This window comes from Homalodisca vitripennis, chromosome 8 (assembly GCF_021130785.1).
Source record: "Homalodisca vitripennis isolate AUS2020 chromosome 8, UT_GWSS_2.1, whole genome shotgun sequence".
Lineage (NCBI taxonomy): Eukaryota > Metazoa > Arthropoda > Insecta > Hemiptera > Cicadellidae > Homalodisca > Homalodisca vitripennis.
In genome coordinates this window covers 93738286-93758906 of record NC_060214.1, presented here as the reverse complement: position 1 = coordinate 93758906, position 20621 = coordinate 93738286, and the positions used below count along the sequence as shown (strand labels likewise).

Sequence of the window (20621 nt, the reverse complement as noted above, 5' to 3'; positions counted from 1 at the left end):
TCCAAGGATGGCCAAACAGTTGAAAAACATGACACTAGTCAATAGAAAAATGACCAGCAAGGTTCTTAGTGACCAGTTAAGAGATTATGGCACAAATGCTTCGCCCAGGACCATCAGAAGAACCTTGAATGAACAAGGTCTTCGCGCATGCAGGCCTACAAAAAAATAATACCGGCAATGGCTAAGAAGAGATTGGAATGGGCCAAAGGTTCAGTAGAGAACTGAATCCCTTTGACCCATTCCAATCTCTTCTTAGCCATTGCTGGTATTAACGCTTTCTTCCGGCCACATTTTCCGATACAGCTGGATTTATAAATACCACTGATATCAAGTGTTTTCTTGATCCAACTAACTGACTTCTGTGGAATATTTAGTCTGTGTGCTATTTCAGTTTGTGTGTTATGTTGTTCTACCAAAAGAACCTTGGCCACATCACATTTCCTTGGTGAAAGGTCCGCCTTTTTACCAATTTCCTGATAATTTTATAAATAGCCAATAAGGAAGTATAAAAGTGGTTTCATACGCTCACAAATGACCTTAAACTTACTTTAATAATAACAGAACACACTAATAGTAAGATCTACTGAACCTAAAACATGTTAACCACATGAAAAATTAACTGTAACCTGATTTTGGTTATGGAGCTGGTAGATTTGTGAAGACAGATGATAAGCAAAACAGGCCGTGTTGCCACCCGCCAACATAAAATTACCAAATTTTCTGCTCATACTATTCTAAAGTAACACACGAATGAGGGTATATACTTTAACATATACCAACATGAAATTAAAAATTTATTTAGTAAAAATTGAGAAGAAAAAACGAAAAAATGTGCTTTAGTCTAATAATTTGGCCAGCACTATATCCAGAATTATTATACATATGAACATCTGTTATTTGAAACCGTGGTCTCTAGTTTTGGCACACCTCGTCCCTTAAATTTAATAAAAAGTGTTAAATAAATTACCCGTTTGAGATTGTGGGAGGTTGCATTTTGTTTCTTTGTAATAGCTCTAACCATTCTCCTCATATATGATTATCTGACCCACTCTGTATATTTCAATGAGGTATTTAGTTCTGTTTATCTGTTTTAGGGTTTATTTGAAATTTTATTTTCCTAATGTAATAAAACACAATGATTCAATTACATTCATACCAGATTTATCTCACATGATACAATTGTACTAGCAGAGGGTCGATATATGTTTGTACTGACCCCGAATGCTTATATAGGTTAAAGTGGTGCTGTTAAGACAGTTAGTTAGTTAAATGTTACACTACAACTAGTACTGTGACGTCATGATCAGTGATTTGACTGTTCAGTGTTCAGAAATCGACCAGATTGTAGCGAGCTCAGAATTACCTACAGAATACATTGGCGCCTACTAAAATTTATTTTTAATCGTACACAATGAGCACGTTCTATAATTTGCCAACAGTTACCACCAATCATTAGAACTCAATTAACCATATTCTTTTTACTCTACATTGTACTCTAGGCCGTTCTAGTGAACTAACTAGTGAAAGAGAAGCCATTTTGCTATAAATCCCAATGCATAGGTAAAACGTGTTTAATATTCGTTTACTGATTAGGCTTGCCACTTTCTGATTATATTAGGAATATTGTAATGCTTTGTATAGTACTGACCATTCTCACGAGTGGACTATTTTATTTTACAAAGGCGTATCAGAAAATGAGCTTATTTCCGGCAATGTTGTAAACGTTGGCCGGAAAAACAGCATATTTTTCTTTCCCTTTCGTCCCGTCGTCCATCTTGTATTTTCTTGTCATTGAACAGTTGTGCTGTTTAGCGCCGTTCGTGTAAATTTTAATACTGCAATATATCTTAATTTTTTTAGATCCTTACGATTATTGCGGTAAGTATTGACCATTACTTTTATTGCATATTTTTAAAGTTGTACTAACCTTAACAATGATATACGAGTATGGGCTATGCCGGCCGGCCTGTGAATTAAAATCTGATTACCTACAAGATACGAAAATCAATATTAGTAAACTGGGCTTGGTACATTGCTATTTCAACTATGGTATTATTTTTCTGTCGTTTTCTATGGTAGACTAGTTCTTAATTATGTCGTTTGTTGTTATTAATATTTCTTTCTTTGGCAAAACTATATAGGCCTAGCCTAACTAAATTTTAAATTGTCAACTAGCCTAGTATGTCAAAGTGAGTGCTTTGTAAACAACTGCATTAATTTATATTGGTGTGTTTCCACATAGGCCTAATTAATTTAGAAATTGTGGTGTTTACAATTTAAGCAAAAAAAGCTGATAGGCTAGTAATGTTATGTTAATTTTTATTTTACAGATAAAATAGGCCTACGATGTTTCAAGTTATTTTCACACTGAAATTAATTTTTTATCCTAAACCTAAATTTAGGTATTGATTGGGTTTTGGCACAACCCATTTTTCTTGCTAATAACTGATCAGCATTTGCTCATGCAGTTGAACTGACGGGTAAGATAGGTTAATTGAGTTTTTGTGTAGAGAACAATAAGTGAACCTGATTTTTTTTTATATCCAAATTGAGAAGTAATGTTACCAAATTATAATCATTGACATAACTAGCTGATATGGATTTATAACTCTATAGATCTATATCTCTATATACTCTACTTGTAGATGACCAAAATAAGTTTTTGCTTTTTAATAAGTGACTGTCAACTTAAGAAAACTTCAGTAAATTGCTGTAACAGATGATTTATTTGTCAAAATTTAAACTTAATAAATAAACTTAAATATAAAAGGAAGTAAAGCCTGTTAATTGTCCACATTAACGGCCGGAGCGGCAAAATATGAGTTTCACGTTATTAACTTATTGGAATCGTTCTACAGAACAAAACAATATAAGGTGTGGCGGGGTGGGAATGAGAAATAACAAAGTTCTATCATAACAAAGAACATCAAAAATGGAACAACTGTTCAAGCACGGAGCAATATTTCCGTGTTCTACATCCACATCGGGCATCACGTGACCATGATTCAACCTCGTTATGACGTCATCGGATGTGGCGCCATCTTTGCAAACGTAAATGAAAAATAATACTGAAATGAGCAGAATTTTGATCCAAATGAACAATGTTTCTCTTAAATTTCGAGCTACAAATTAATTAGTTGTTATCGAGTTGAGACGAGTGGCTCAACCACTCGCGCTGTGCTCGTGTTTAGCGCTGTTGGCCATCAGCGCGGGGCAAGGTGCTGCCGAAGCCCACGCTGATGTCAATGAAAGAATAACATCCCTCGAGATAGTACCTATCAGTAAAATATCAAATTCTAGAGGGGCTTGTCAGAAATATAAATTGAATTGTAATGGAAAGGCAATTATTACTGTGTTAAAAACTTAAAAAATAATGAATACATATATAAATGGACATTAATAGAGAACACTTACCATTATTGTGGTCCGCAGAATGTACAGAAACTAAATAATCTCGTTTCGGTCGAAACGTAACCTCTTAACATCTCCGACACACCGATTCACTACGATTGATCGAACTAGTGGATGGTTGATCCATGATCGTCACTCACTCACTCGATCCAAACTACAGTACACAATATCTAGTGAAGCACTGACTTCTGCCCCGGAGCATTCAGATAACAGATACGCTATCAGTCCCAGCCGCAGATAATATTTACGGCACACCAGTTCACCACGATTGGTCGAACTAGTGGATGGTTGATCCATGATTGTCATGCACTCACTCGATCAAACCTACAGTACGCGTTATCTCTGACTTCTGCCCCAGAGCGCTCAGATAACAGATACGCTATCAGTCCCACCCGCAGATAATATTTACAGATATCCAGACACAGCACACAAGAACATTAAAACATTATGAACTTAAATATTTATGTATATACCCTCTAAAATCATGTTATTTGTCATTTGCACCCCCTAAAACGTTATATATTTTTTGTTCAGGAGGATGAGCAGAATACGTTGATAATGTCAAATTCGTGATTTGCCATCTTGACCTTTAATCTTATAATTTCCGAAGACCTAAATAATTACAGAAATTGTAACGTAACTGGCCCAGGCACCACCGAAGCCCACACTGATGGACAAAAAAGAAAAACAATCCTAGAGATAGTACCTAAATTCGATCTCAAATCATGAGAGTGTCCCTTTCCGTCCTATCAAAAACACCTTTGTCTAAGCTAGAGAACAATGGCCGCCACATATATTACACAAAAACCCCGATAAAAACTAAACAATTTCCGAATTATTCATTGAAGTGCTGTCAAGCAAAAGTGTTTTTTTTGTGGTTTGTGTTAACACTGAAACATTGTTGAATGTTTTTGTATTTATCCTGAAATTAATCTAATTATGGAAAAAAAGTTATTATATTTACAAAATAAAATAAAATATTCACCATTTTCTCATAAACATACAGGTTAGGTTACAAGTTTTTAACATTGCACAAGTCCTCAGAAATCTTTGATGGTTTGAAAGGCGCGAAAATAGTCGCAACACACAAAGCGAAACGTCGCAAACCTGGTGCAGCTGTGCTGCTTGCCGACGCTGGTCTATCTGCACATGTGGCATGCTCTCTTAAGCTTTTACTTCTTATCTACAGGAGGGATGATGGGAAGGATGGATGCCGATCAGTAAGTCTCAGGGAAGCATCTTAGCCAAGGGGATGCGTCTGTCTTTCTCGTGCCATTTTATGTAATTAGTAATTATACCATGTTCATTCACACACGATAAACACAACAAAACGTTTACAACCAAGGCAACCGGTAACAGAAAAGTGAATTTACTACCTCTATTCACTACACAACCAGAAATAGAATCAGCTGATTACTTGGAACAACTGATTGAATACCGTCATATGGCCTAGATACTGTCAATTGGGTCTGAAAGAAATAAATAAAAGAGCAACTGTGATATAGTTGGAAAGACAAAAACTACTTGAAACTGTTTCTTATTTATTCTGCTAGATCGCATTTGTTTCCAAGCAAGAAATTGTTCATCACAAAACTTTATTATGAAAACTGTTTTTATCATCGTAGCGCTTCCCGCACGGCTATTGGGATTACTGCTGGAGGCACATAGGGCGTTCCCGAATCCGTGGAGGGATATTACAAATCTAAATGTTAATGCCAAGCAAATAAAAATAAATGTTATTCAAAAGCCAAGGATCAATGTTGTAAGATGGTAATGCTCAGAGCCATCTGATTTATAATAAAATGAATGCTGTATGGCCAGGCTCAATTTGCCACTTTTACATGCATTCACTAAAAACATTGTAACTGAGGCAAAACACGCTCTAACTTAGTAATTTTTATGTTATTTTTAAGCTGGTGTACTGAGCAATATTTGTAGCATACAATTTTATTTGATTATATAAATTTGTTACGTTAAATATTTGGGAAATTAGGTTTTTTATTTTATTTTTTAAGTTTAGACTAAAATAAGTCAGATAAAAAATTGTGTTTAGTTATTCTTATTAATAAACTTCTATGTGATACTCTGTTTTGTATATTTACTAAAAATTTGATGGGATTTGGACAATAAATAAGGATTTTGTCACTTTATAAATTTGTTCGAACACATTTTTCAGGTTCAGTGACATACTTATGTATAGTTTATACAATTGAGAGATAAACAAGAAAACGCACAAACACGCATATATGGAATATATTTTAATATCACCATAATAACTGGAAAATCCATATATAGGCCTAGCCTACAAATAGTTTTCGTTTGGTAAAATTAAAGTGTTTGTTGTTCATATTTGACTAAACTTTAGAATTACTCAGTTACAAATAAAAAATTAATTTTTAGTTTTATGTATCACACATCATGTTGAGAGTATATATACAATACACTAGCCTAGCATATGTACACTTTACTGTAAACCTTTCTTAGTTACACATACTTATTGTATAACTTTGAAAGCACTCTGTGTGCACACCTTGTGTGCAGTGTACACACATTGTCCTTGTTCTCCTTCTCACCCTTGAGCCATCTGCATTTCTTTATTTGCATCAAACTGCTCACTGTTTTACCTCTTGTCAGGAATTTTATTTAGTTCAAATCCTCAAACAGGACTGTCACCTCCACTCATTAGATTTGCAGGCATCTCTTTTGTGAAAAGCCAATCTTCAGACTTTCAATTGCTGATATATTAGAATTCAGTCTACTCATTGGTTTTCCAGTGCAATTATTTTTATTTTATATATATATACATTCAGTGCCTTACGGGAAATGATATGTATTCTCTTCGTTCGACTCTTTTGTACGTTGGTAACCTATAAATTGGTGGATATTGGTATTACCTACGATTTTTGAGTTGTCTCGTCATGTATGACACTGATAGATCGGTGCATGGCCTTTTTGAAACAAATTGGGACACTGATATATCAGTGCTTGGCCTTATAAGGGTTATACGATGTAAGGATTGTGAAATAAACCGTAACGAAACGTTGTGTTACTGGTTGTTTTGTATCACTGAATGATGGCAATTGTCAAGAAAAATCTCGTTTCCTTCAGAATATGTTAACAACATTGAAATTATGATTGGCAACACTGGCTTTATTTCACTAATACACAAATGACAACAGCAAAATTACAAACAATAAATCTACTTTAGGGCTGCAGTTTTATGTTTTTAACCTGTAATCACTTCTTTTCTACCTTTTCTTTTTATTCCCCAAACCAAAACCCTAATTCCATCCTTATCCCTTGCCTGGTTCGATAAGTTAAGTTTGTATCAGGTTAAATTTAAGTTATTAGTGTTGAAACGAATACAGGAGTTGGAAAGAGTAAATAATCGTACGTACCTATTAAAGTTTTTACAAAATGTAACTTTTTCCAGACCTATCTATAATAAGTAGGTAACTACACTTGTATCGTGTAATTAATAACAAATAGTAGACAACTTTGTACAGAGAATTACTTGGCCACATTTTATATTTTTTAAATAGATTTTTGTGTAGGTTATTTTATCTTTCTGACATCTATAATGATTTGAAATGCTATTAACACATTAGTGACCTACATTTTAAAGTCATTTCCTGACAGTACATAAACATTTATTGTGTCATAATAGGGGATATAGGTCAGTCCATACCAAGTAATCCAGTTCTGGTTGTTTGGCCATTTCATAAAAATTTGATATTTAAAGAATAGGTTCTCTTAAATCTGGAGAAACAAAAACAAAATGTAAAATAGTCCACTGTTTACAAACCGCAGTCATTTTGTTGTTAGTCCATACGCTATTTTTCCCGTTCACAGGCATCTATGGTTATAAATTACAAATCATTAAGCAATGGATCGCTGTAAAACTAATTAATATTCAAATAGAGTGATTTAATTAAATTGTTTCATATATATGTGCTGTCCATAAACTGCCAGAATTCATAGTTATTTAAAGTATTCTCATGGAGATTGGTGTGGTTGTAGTCTTTTTAATAATCCTGATCATCCTCTTCTGCTACTGTAGTATTTGGTCTAGATTTTGTTTACTTGTTGGCCCATAAAGACAAATACCATATTAGAATTTATATAAGCATATTAAATTGATTTAAAGCAGTTTGTTCTCAGTAACATTACATTCTGTTCAAGGCAAATATTCCAGAGTGTAATTTTGCTAATACCTTATGTACCATGTCAGATATTAACATGTTCGCTGCTAAAAATTAAGTTATGAATGTTACTAGAGGCTAATTTTTTTAATTAGTATTCACTTATCAATTTAGTTATGACACAGTTTGGTACAGAAAGGTCATTAAACACCAAAAGAGCCGAATTTAGCCATTTTGAAAATATGCAGTAGATCTACCGCGCACGATTCTGGAGCCAGTCTCTCTTCGAAACGCGCACCGTTTTCCTCATTGTTTTCGAAAAAACAGACCACTAACGATTGTTTATAATAATACTGGGAACAAATCACTTAGTATAACTAAAAATATATTGATAAATAACACTAAAAACTACTATTTACAACACAACCTTCTCCAAGGTACGCTTCATTAGTCATGGAATTGGTCAAAGCAATGTGGAATACACAACCCAGGTTGTCCATCACATTCTAAACACTGCCACATCACGTATTTCTTTCTGTCATTTGCATAGCAAACTCTGCACCTCTTTTATTTACTTCTCTTTCCACAAGCCACTTTTTCTGTAATCCGTGAGGGTACATGGGGGACGCTGCGGCGCTTCAGAGGTCGAGGAGGCTCGGGAACGTTAGGGAGTAGCTTGTCAATAATCTCCAGACGGAAGTCATACAATGGCATTTTGTTATCTCCACTTGATGTGCGAACTTCGTTATAGATATAGTGTGCATTCACTAACATCATCTGAATTACGTGGACAAAAATCGTCTTGTACCACCGCAGTGTTTTCCTTTCACAAGGATAATATGACATGATTTGGTCACTGCGGTCCACACCTTTCATAAAATGGTTGTATTGAACAATTGGTGGTGGTTTTAGTCTCTCCAAACCACCTCGATTAATTGAATTCACCATATCATTTTCAAACTCAGTGGATATGTAAGAGACAACGCGTTTGTCTTTCCATTTGGCGACAACAAAACTTTCGGCATAGCGGGCGATGGTTTCACCCTTTTTCTGGGTTGCCAATTTGACTTCAGGAGATATGTATTTTCTGTCCAGCTGAAGAGTTCCAGTGCAATATGTATTCCTACGGAGCAGGCTTGAGGCAAGAGTAAAACTATTATAATAGTTATCCATAAATAAACTGTGGCCACAATTGAGTTTCCCTTGCATCAGCTTCAATACAACGTTGGCTGCATGTCCCTTACCACCGTAATCATCTAAAACTCCGCAATACATAAAAAAAACGAAGTATTAGGCCATGGGGGTCACACAAACTGTACAGTTTGATGCCGTACTTATGGCATTTCCCTTTTATATATTGCCGAAACTACAACCGTCCCCACCATAAAACCATTCCCTCGTCAATGCACAACTTTTTTTGAGGATAATAAATTGAGTCAATTTTATTGTTGAAGTAGTCAATTAGAAACTGTACTTTAGAAGCTCTGTTGTTTGGGTTAGGGTACCTTTCAAAATTAATGCATCGCAAAATCAGCATGAATTTGTCCCTGGCCATGAATTTGGGGAAGCACGTTAAAAACAGCTTACAAGTTTTCCAATAGTCTTGTATTCAGGGTAATTGTAATATTCCCATGTGCAGCAATAGGCCAATAAAACATTTGAGATCCTCTTCGGTAATATCTTTCCATTTATGGATTCATGAGCCTGGGGTTGTAGTAGGTCCACAGAATAACTACAATGCGTTATCTATTCGTAGTAGCCACAATGCCCTCCAAAAAAATAACATCCACCAGCAACAAGAAAAAATTGATTGGGGTAATCTCATTAGGCAAAGGGACTAAAAACTTTTTCTCTTTTGTAAACAGTACATCTTTTATACCTATAGTTTGAGGACTCCATTGTGATGGTCTTACGTCATAGTCTGGGTCTTCAACCTCCGACTCATCAGTCTCGTATAGTTCATCGTCGAACTGGAGCATAACCAGGGACACCAGGGTCGTCTTCATAATCAGAATCACTATTAGCCACAAACTGACGTCTATTCTGGATTCCACTAGTTCCAGGAGGCAAATCCATGTCTATTGTATTATATATATATTTATAAGAATAACACTAAACAACCAACAAAAACGGTAAAATTTGAAGTAGTCTAAAAACTAACCACAACTGAGAACGGCGACCACAAAAACGCGGGAAAAGTATGTCCCCACGAGCGGCAAAACGGACTACCATACAAAACGAGTGCTGAGAGCACACTGACTGGGTTACTAAACAATGGCGCTGTACAGTAGATCTACGTCATGCGCGCTTGGCGCGAGGCAGCCGTGCAGTAGATCTACCGCACTCGCATTGGACGTGTTAAGGCCTACAAAGGTAGTACTACTGTTTATTCCAATTTGTTTTCCTTCTACTAATATTTGTGGGTCAATTTGTCTTATTATTTTGCATTCTCCTAAAAGAAATAAAATTTTTTTTTTATATATTTGGTCTTAAGTTATGATAGTTTAAGTAGTTATCAATGTTTGCTATTTCCTTCTGTGATAATTCCTTGATTTGAATATTCTTTTTTGCTGAGATTATCAAATTGGAGTCATTTGCATGTTCCTAAGTACAAAGACAATGTTTTTATGTAGCATATGAATAAAAAAAATAGGACAGAATTGAACCCTAAGGTAATCTAGTTTTATTGGCTTCTGGTTTTAACTGTACTTTAAATATCCTAATATTTATTGTCTTGTGTTGGATATCTACAAATATATTGCCTGGATATAATTTGAGCCATTCTAGGCTATTGTTTAGAGCCAGTAATTTTAACTTTTCAGTTAGCATTAAACGATTTACACTGTCAGATAGGACCGGATTTAAGCATAGGCTCACACTTAGGGTCCTCCACCACAATTACTATTACAAAATAATCTCACTGGTCATGGTTTCTTCATAGATAGTACATTATACTTACATACTTGTTACAAGACCATGATTATGAATGTACAGGACTATAGTGTATACATTGGGAGCAGAGTGGCAGGTGCAGCATCTGCATGATTGCTAACAATGGTTCATATTGGTACTAGACTTTGACTCAAAACAGAAATCCCAGTATTGGTTTTGGATTTAATTGTTACACTGCTTCTATCTTCCAATTAGTGAATTTCATTCATTCATTAATCAGATAACTTATGGATTCCTATGGAAATAATACATCTTATAGTATACCTCTTTTTGGTTCTAATTTATTTTAATAGTTATTATCTCTGATTTCAGTGTATGACCACTAGCCACTTTACTTTTAATTTCATACTGTAGATCAACAATTTTGTATACGTTGTTTACTGTTTTTACCATTTGCAGGATAGGAGTGTTTGGTAAATACTTACAGTACCGATCATTCCCATGAGTGAACTATGTTTACTTTAAAAAGGCATGATTTTCAGTATTTCACTTGATTTATATTTTACAGGTAGTCATTATGGCCACCGAAGAAACTAAAGAGATCAAAATGGAAGTTGAAGAAGCAAATGATTCGTTGGAGACTCCAACAGAGCAGACTGCTTCTGAGGAAATTAAACCTGAGGACATAAAATCCGAGGAAAATAACGCCAAAGAGAATGGAGATAGTCCCAAAAGTACAGATAAACCGAAAAACGGAGATAAACCAGAAACTGCTACTGAAGCCAAACCACATTACAGAGTAAAAATTAGTGGTTTGCCTCGATTTTATAAGCCAACAGTAAGTTTCAGTCAACACCTTCTAGTTTTAGATAAAACCTAGTATTAACCATAGTAGTAAGAGGCGTAGCATATTTTAGGACTCCGTTAATTTTTTACAATTTTTTTGTTCAAAAATTAATTTCAACTCCAAATTATGCTCCAATTGAATTTCAAACAGTGATCTCATGGTACATGGGTGGGAAGGACTCAGTTTCTCTTCCCAATATTTTGGAGCATTTGCCAAATGCTCCATGAATAAATTAAATCTTTAATTTGTTTTAGTTAAATTATATAAAAGTTTTTTATGAATTTAATTATAGGATGGTTAGTTGCCTTCAATGCTTGCTTTCACTTGACTGTTAACCAAAAGTTTGAATTTATTTTACTTTTTTTATGATTTCTCCTCTTTGATGGTTTTAATCTTTTATGAACTTTTTTTATTTTACAAGATAGTCAATTCTCCTTTGTGACAGGACCCCTTGTTGGGAGGATTCAAGAACCTGCTGAAGAGAACATTAGGGCTGGACTTCAAGTACATTCGCTCACCGAAGAAAGGCAATTCTTGGCTCTATGTCACCTTCTACAACCAGGCTGACCAAGAGAAGGCTCTGAAAGCCTTGAAACACTACACGTGGAAGGGCAGGACACTGATTTGCACAGTAAGTTTTATTTGCTACCTCAACATTTGTATTGCTATTCTATGTTATAGAATCTGCTTATTAATTTTTTGTAGACAGACAAAAGTTTATAAAACACAACTTTTTAAGCTCGGGACAAAACCATGTTTTATACAGAAACCCATTTTTATGAAAAACTTATTGTGTGATAGTAAATTTGCATCACCTAATTTTTTTGCAAAAAATATATGCTGATGTGTCTGCAAATCTGTTCTCACTTAACAGGAATATCAACAGTACCCGCTATCTGCCTGTTATTACTACCACTGTTTATGTGAGTGGTAACATTGCTGCTAGCTACATAGTGGGTGGGAATAAATACACATATTAGTGAACACTTTTGTTTTAAATAAAAAGATATGAGTTAATATCAAACACACAATGTACAATTACTATGAATATAAAAATAAACCATAGTCAAATTCCATTGTTGTAGAATGGTTAATTAAATATACAATTTTAGTATAGTACGTGTCAAAAGTCAACAGCCACTGCCATACATACTACAGTACAGCCAACACATAATACAAATATTTTATAGTTCTAATAACTAGCAGTTTTAATTTGTTTGGATACATCAGTATAGTTTGTCTCAAATTTTATTTTATCCACAAACTGTCTGAGGAAAATGTAACCTTTAAATTTAATTTAAATTTGAGTGGATATTCCATGTACAATCAATACAATTATAGTCAGAATTCAGATTTAAATGTAATCCTAATTTTGTATACAATCATTTTTTTTCTGTTAGACTGTTCTGGTCATCAATCAACATACTGAGTGAAATAAGTTTTATAGAATCAGTAAATTCCTGTCACTATCTCATGCAGAATCAGTTGAGTGCACACCTTCGGTAAACAATACAACTTAGGTTGTTGTACTGAGTGACTATAATTTAAGATAAGTGATTCATGATACTCGTAACATTGACTTGATTGTTAAGTTTCTGGCTTAGTACTTCTGGAATCGAGTCATCATGAAATTAATAAAAAAACTATAACACCACGATATTTTACAAATAAACAATTATCGGATTAATCCTATGTTGTACTGAATAATGAGAGCAATAAATACTTGATTTTCACTGCAATAAATGAGTAGCAACATAAGATTCAGATTGAGCCATTAATTAATGGGAGGTTTAAAAGCCCTTTTTTTTCAATTTTAAATCCTTTTAGGATTTAGTTGTTATCAGCTGATGTAGTAAAACTCATTATTTTTAGAATAATTTAATTTTACAGATTCACAGCTCAATTTTAAACAAGAAATCAGTCATTTGACCATCTTTCATTGTTTTGTATTGATTGTATTATTTTGTTATTCCAGTTGGTAGTAGCCGATGTCCTCAAGCGCAAACAAGAAGACTCGGGACCTGAGGCCTCCAAGAGACCCAGATTAGATATCCCAATTGAAGAGCAAATGTTGATGTCAACCATTCCGTACTATTCTGTTTCCTATAATGAGCAGGTAATTTACAAGTGTTGCTTGAATATTCTATAATCACTTTATATAATGGCCAGGGTTATTGAATATAAATACTTCCGCAAGTTGTTATTTAGTTAGTTATTATCATTCAATGCTCTTTCCACAACACTGACAAAGAAATTGTTGAAGCTATGTGCTATATCTTTTGGTTCTCTTAAAGTTCTTCCATTCACTTCAAATATCATTTCATTTTGTTTTACACTTGTTTCCTTCCTTTCTTGATTTATGATCTGCCATAATGCTTTTGATTATTGTCAGTATTATCGTTATTAAAATATTGAAATGGTTTTTACAATATAGTGCAAAATGTTCAGAAGTATTTCAATTTTTTAATATAAGTTCGTTTAATTCTACAGCTTTCTAAGAAGAATGAAGAAGCACAATGTTTATTGAAATGGCTGGCTGAGTGTATGGAGAAGAAGACTCCCCAACTTATAGGTTATATTGATCAGGAAATTGCCAAGAATCCAAGAACAAGACTGCCATTTAAACTGGATGAAGTGAGGTCATCTCCATTGATCGATGGTTATCGCAATAAATGCGAATTCAGAATTGGTAAGTTAGGTATTTCCTATGAATTGGAATGATTTTTATGCTTTATAGTTGTCATCCTCTTTGTTCTCTAGAACTAGCAGTTCCTCTAAATATGAACTTCCAGCTGACAGTAGTACGTAAGTAAATAATTAAATGGTTGAATTATCTGTCCCCAAAACTCTTGAATCCTGAAAGTTTTGGTTGGGTTATGTTTGTACTTTTCTGAATATTTGAATTTTACTATGTCAAGGAGTGTTTTTTCTCCGTCGAAATATTCCACACTAATGGCTGATGCATTAGTTTCAGCCCATTTTGAACATAGAAATACTTTGTAATCTTGTTTTAACAATTATAAAAATGTCTTTCTTAGTTTTGGTTTTTTATAAATAGAGTAGAGAAAAGTTTTGGAGACAGATAATGGAATTAACCCCAATGTTATTATGTTATAATAATACATTTTGTTTAATTTAATAACTGTATGTTAAGTGTAGTCTGAATCAGTATACTGATATATTAAGTAATTAGAGTAATATCTAAATATATTAAAAATTGTTATGGTGATAATATGATTAGGTCTTGGCCTGTTTTAATTGCCATACAAAAGTTTTTGTTTCTGATTTCATATGTTATTCTGGCCTTGAGGTTATGACTATGTTCCAATTCTTTGTTGCTTTGTAATGTGGTGATAGCACTATCTTAATTAAATACTTTCACTTACAGTCATAGTAAAGCATATTAACTACTGACCAGAATGTTTGGCTACGGCTTATGCAAAAAATATCAAAAACTAATTTTCTATCATTAAAAATGATGTAATTTAGTTAATTTTAATGAAAAACTGTAATCGTTGTAACTGACCACCAGGTGAGCAGGAAATAAGCATACAAGCACTGCTTTCTGTATGATCAACCATACACACCGTTAAATTACATGATGCTTGCATGTGTATCCCTCAGTGAACATGTTAAAACACAAAATCTTGCTTTTCTTGCAATACATAAATATTTATCTTGGGTATTAGCTGCCAAAACTAATTCTCAGAATCCAATTTGAGTTTCTACTGCAGATTTTCAATTTGGTATAAAGTATTTAGATCCAATTTCACACGTGGCTTTGGTGAAACCAAAATCAGATCTGGATCGTATTGTAAGATCTGGAAGCCTGACGATTGAGTGGAACCATCCCATATGTGCGGGAGAGTGAAGTGCGTGTTGTTCCACAGGTCTCCACCCTCAGACCAAGAAAGTGATAGTGGGCTACCGAGTGGACAACCAGGAGGGGGATAATATAGCAGTGGCGCCACCAGATTCTCTCCGGCATTTGCCTAAGGAGATGTTGGAAGTTGTCAAGGTAGGAACGGAGGATTCAGTTTCACTGATGATTTCCGGCCCTTTCACTCTCTTGTTCACACCATTCGTTTGTAGAGTAAGGATCTGTAAGCATTAGTACTACTTGGATGCTTTGGTAATTCTCTGACAGAATTACTTTCTAGGTAGTATACAAGAAGTGAGTAATGGTTTGGACAGTAAAAACTTGAATGAAATGTTTAGGAATAAACTAAATCAAGACTACAAAACCTATAACAATGTAAGAGAAATTTTTCTTGTACATTTTATTCAAATGTCAGGTGTCAATATTTAACCCGCCATCGAGCTCCTTGTTAGATGGCATCTAACAAAGTTAGTCTAATTTAAGAAACTTTTTTTAGTAGTTAACTTTGCCACCTGATCATCATCAAGTGCTTAGAAGATTATATTAGAAACATGTTGCACTTTTCAATAGTATATTTTTATCTGTAGACTGAAGGGTGGGGGGGGGAGTAATGCAGAGTACGTATTACTGTTAGATACTGTCTACTCATGATCCTATTTATGTTTGTGTTTATTGCTGTTATTCGTTTTAATATTTTATTCATGTGTTCTGATTATTTATTAGTTCAAGATTGTGTTTTTATAATGGATGGACATGTTGACGAAGGTCTAATTTTAAGTTAGATAGGTGCTCCAGAAAAAATGGGCGAAATCCTAAAAAAAATTTACGTCCGGTTTTACACCCTTAAAATGTGACAACTTCTGAAGATCTATATCTAAAGAACACGCTGCATCAAACTGTACACAAATGCATTGCCACCGTAGACAAGTAATCTGAACGGACTTGTTACTCATGTTCGTGATATCTTAAAATTATTTGTAATAAACTTGGTTTTTATATGAATATTTTATAATAAATAAGATTTTTAGTACGTCTACTTATTATGTTAAATCCCATGAAAAAAATTAGTGTTTTAAGTACAAAAACAGACACTATTGTTTTATTTTTTACATGTATAAAAAAGCTGTAAAATCATAAATCTTCATAAAAAACAAATCATCACTAAATTAAAAAGAAATAGAAGCAAAAAAGTTTTTTGACGGTAAAAATTGTAATATTAAGTGATAAAGTTGTCAATTGTTAGATGCCAACTATGCAGGAGCCTACTGGCATGAGTCGGGTAGATAAGCCTGGTGGCGGGTTAAGCAAGGTTTGGCTAAGACATTGTTTGATGTAAAAATTAAACTATTATTTACTCCTAGTTCACCATTGCCACTTAAACTGAATTGAATGTAGATGTTTTCCTTTACAATTTTACCCAAATATTCATTTCATTTCAAGAATGAAAAACTTTGGGGCTATCAGTGTTAATGCAATAATTGTGCTGGATCAGGATATTCCTATTAGGATGAATTTAAAGAAAATTACAATTATAAGTGGACTTAAAACTAAATTTACAAGTGTGAGTACTTGTACGAGGCATGTTTTTAAAGTAAGTACTGTTTTTAAATTACACAGCCGCAGCACTGCAGTTGCCGTTTAGCGCATAGTGTAGCTACATCAGTTGGGAAGCGACAGCCGCCATTACAACGCCGTTTGATCGAGTTTTTGATTGTTTACGTGTTTTTAAAATGCCGCCAACTGAAGTGCGTGCTGTGATTCGTTTTCTCTGTGCTAAAGGCTCAAAAGCAATTGACATTCATCGTCAAATTAGAGAAGTTTATGGTGAATACATTATGAGTGAAGGAATGTTGCGGAAATGGCCTTCAAAGATGGCCGCACAAACGTTTATGATGAGGAACAAATTGGGCGACCTTCAGTCATTACCGATGATGTCATTTAAAAAGTTGTATAAAGTGAAAGAGAACAGACAGTTCACAATTTCATCCTTAGCTGAAAAATGTTCTGCTATATGAAGAAGTGTTCTCTACGAAATTGTGTCCGAACGTTTAAATTATCGGAAACTGCGTTCACGGTGGGTACCGAAAATGTTGAATGATGAACACAAAACCAAACGATTGGGCAGTGCATTGAGCTTTCTTGAGCGTTACAGTAACGAGGGCGATGATTTTTTTAAGCCATATCGTTACAGGCAATGAAACGTGGGTAGCCTACGTTACACCAGAATCAAAACAACAATCAATGGAATGGCGGCATTTCATTTAACATCCCCTAGGAAAGTCAAATTCAAGCAAACTATTTCTGCCCAGAAAATCATGTGCACTGTCTTTTGGGACAGACAGGGTGTGTTGTTAGTAAATTTTCTGTCTCGCGGTGAAACAATTAATGCAGCCGCGTACTGTGAAACTTTAAAAAAACTGCGCCGCAAATTCAAAACAAAAGGTGTGGCATGCTAAGTGCAGGCGTCGTTTTGCTCCACGATAATGCTCGTCCACATTCAGAAAATCGAATGCAAGAGCTCATCACTTCATTTGGCTGGGAACAATTGGACCATCCTCTATACAGTCCCGATCTATCGAGTGCCTAGCGACTACCATTTGTTTCTGCACTTGAAGACACATTTGGCAGGGAAGAGTCATTCCAAAGATGAAGAAGTAAAAACGTCTGTGCAACAGTGGTTGTCCAGTCTGGCAGCAAGCTTCTTTGACAATGGCATACAAAAGCTGGTCCCAAGATACGACAAGTGTCTTAATAATAATGGAAATTATGTAGAGAAGTAGAGGAAAGAATGCTCTTTCAGTTAAATAAAGTTTTGTTTGAAAAACTTACTTGTTAATTTTTTTATATCAAAACTGTACTTACTATAAAAACATGCCTCGTATTTTATGAAGTTGTTTTGCATGTGTTTAATATAAGGATTAAGGTGTACAGGAAAGGAAGAATTTCCATGATATTCTAAAATTGCCTAAATCTGGATAACAAGTGCTTAATTTTGTTTCTATATTATTATAGTTATTAATATATATTCTAAGTTTAAAGTAAGAATGACATTTATGTTTATCCGTACAAAGTAATGCCCAAAAGCTGCAATGGTAGTAAAATTGGCTTTTATAAAATGTTTGATACAATTGAAAGCATATTTAATAAATTGGTCTTATAAAATAAGATTTTGTAGTACTTGTAAGTTAATGTATATTTATAAATCTATTATCAGGTTATCATTAATATAACAGTTGAGGCTGTTTGATATAAGTCAAGTTCAAGTTCCCCATTCCCTTGGAATCTGTTTGGCACCAATTTCTCTCCCCCATACCATTTTATTTCCATCTACTTTCTATCAATACTTACCACTCCACATCCATTGGCTTATTGTGCCACCATACTACTTTTCCTTCACATCTTTCGGTATTAGAGAATTACAAAAGTTCTTTCATAAAATAAAGTCTGTCACAAACATTTATTTATATATTTTGAACTGTAAAATGAAATGGAGATTATTGTAAAGTTGCTGTTGTCGACAGGTGTTTGAGAAGTTTGTACAAGAGTCACCACACCCACCTCAGATCCAGAATCACGACACGGGTGTGTGGCGGCTGCTTCACGTCAGGATCAACAAGGCCAAGCAGCTGATGGTGGTGGTGCTTATTAACCCCACCGTACTCTCTCCCGAGAGCCTAGTACAGCTCAAGACAGATCTAATCAAGTATTTCACTGAGGGACCAGCTGGTTCATTCAATGTCGTATCCCTCTATCTTCACACCGACAACGATGTCAAGTGAGTCCATTTCCGTGTGTAAGGAGGCACGGGATTGAACTTTATTTACTCAAGTTAAAATCGGTTGCAGTTGTTCTTTATTGTAATTAATTATGAATTTTTTAAAAAAATCTAGTAAAATTTATCTCTTAATTTATATTCATGGCAAGTGTTTCTTGTGCATACTATACAGTTAGTACAGGTTGATCCAAAAGAATTATGATTTAACAAATTAAACTACACAGAAACAAAACATGGTTTAATGTTAGATACACAACTAAAATATTTACTTGATTTTGTCATTTCTATTTATGGTAAATAATGTATTTTAAGTGGATTTCTACATCTATATAGTTCGTTCCTTGGAGGGATGAAGAGAAACACGTGTACCAAAATTCAAGACCTACAAACGTTTCTATGACGACATTGCACCGATAGTCAGACGGACAGAACTGCTCTTTGACTTTTTTCATGCCAAAATCTGTATAGAGTTCTTCCTTAGACTAAAAGTGGCCTAGTAAGAAATGCTATTCCGGAACTTTCATATCAATATTAATCGCACAGACAATGGCATAATTTTAAGCTTTATACTGTCGTCTCTTTTGCAGAGTGCATAATCTGTTCTTGTTTCTGCTCCTCTGGACGTTATCAGATGTGAGGTCTTTTACATTGCTTCCTTATTTGGTTATGTTCTATTGTCACATTCACTGCGGATGTCAAAATTACCGACAACAGAAAATGCAGGAATTTTTTTTTTACCTACCCAAAACGGAGCCAGGATAGCCGAAAAGGTTGTCCAAGGTATCCCGGAAGCTTTGTTGGCCGAAACGGGTGACGTCATGTCCGTGCCGAGTCTGCTCGTCATCCGCACCGGGTGCCGGTCCCCGTGTTGTATGTGCTCACTAGGTTTCGGCACAAACACTCGCGAATTACACGTATATAGTACATGAATGACACGTAGATAGTATATCAATTACACGTTCGGGGTGATCAGGGGTATCAACTCTTGAATGATGCAGACATCTCAAAATGTCAAGAAATCAATCTCGAGATATATACTCCTTGTACATAGGAAAGTTCAACAACCGATGAGTTTTCCAATAGTCGTTCACAATCGATTCAGTCTGACATTGCCAGTCAGAAGGCCTAAGAATGTTCCGTTTGGTTATGCAAGACACGGGAGTAGTGGTGGGGCCACAAAATAGTTTCAGGGCATACAGGTTGGTTTGTCTAAGATATTCTCTAAAAACACGGTGTCAAGAAGGAAATTGAACCAGTCAATTGGTTTATTGTCACCTGGAATGGTAACCAGCAAGCCAGGTTGACCAGTGAACGGCGTGTCACGTAAACCAGCCATGTCGCCGGGCCTAGAACTGTTCGAACTCGACTCATTGTCTTCATCAGATGAAAAATTATCGTCTTCCTCCATTATGAGTACATACACTTACACAGTCAACAGGCACTATAATCCACTCACACAATATCGCAAAGCATACACAACAAACGAAAATGGCAAACCGGCGACAAATCGCACCAACTGACTCAAGAATCAAGAATTTTATTGTCGTTAAGCACATGGCAATAGACAAAGTCAAATAAAATACAGTTTCATCTAATACAAATTCTACAAAAAAAAAAAATATATATATACATGTGCAAAATAAATAAACAGTTAATAAACATTATTTATATTTT

At 34.7% G+C, this 20621-nt stretch overlaps 1 protein-coding gene across 2 annotated transcripts in view; it reads left to right on the top strand.

Moving 5' to 3' along the window:
• Nucleotides 1–1750: 1750 nt before the first annotated feature.
• LOC124367758 (tRNA (uracil(54)-C(5))-methyltransferase homolog) overlaps nt 1751–20621 on the top strand; it is a 37640-nt gene continuing 18769 nt past the window's right edge. For both annotated transcript variants that reach the window (XM_046824849.1, XM_046824848.1), the window contains exons 1-7: nt 1751–1878; nt 11014–11283; nt 11738–11923; nt 13268–13408; nt 13783–13981; nt 15183–15310; nt 18694–18947. In XM_046824849.1, coding sequence (XP_046680805.1) covers nt 11023–11283; nt 11738–11923; nt 13268–13408; nt 13783–13981; nt 15183–15310; nt 18694–18947 — 1169 coding nt within the window. In that variant the 5' untranslated portion in view covers nt 1751–1878; nt 11014–11022. The remainder of the gene's footprint in view (nt 1879–11013; nt 11284–11737; nt 11924–13267; nt 13409–13782; nt 13982–15182; nt 15311–18693; nt 18948–20621) is intronic.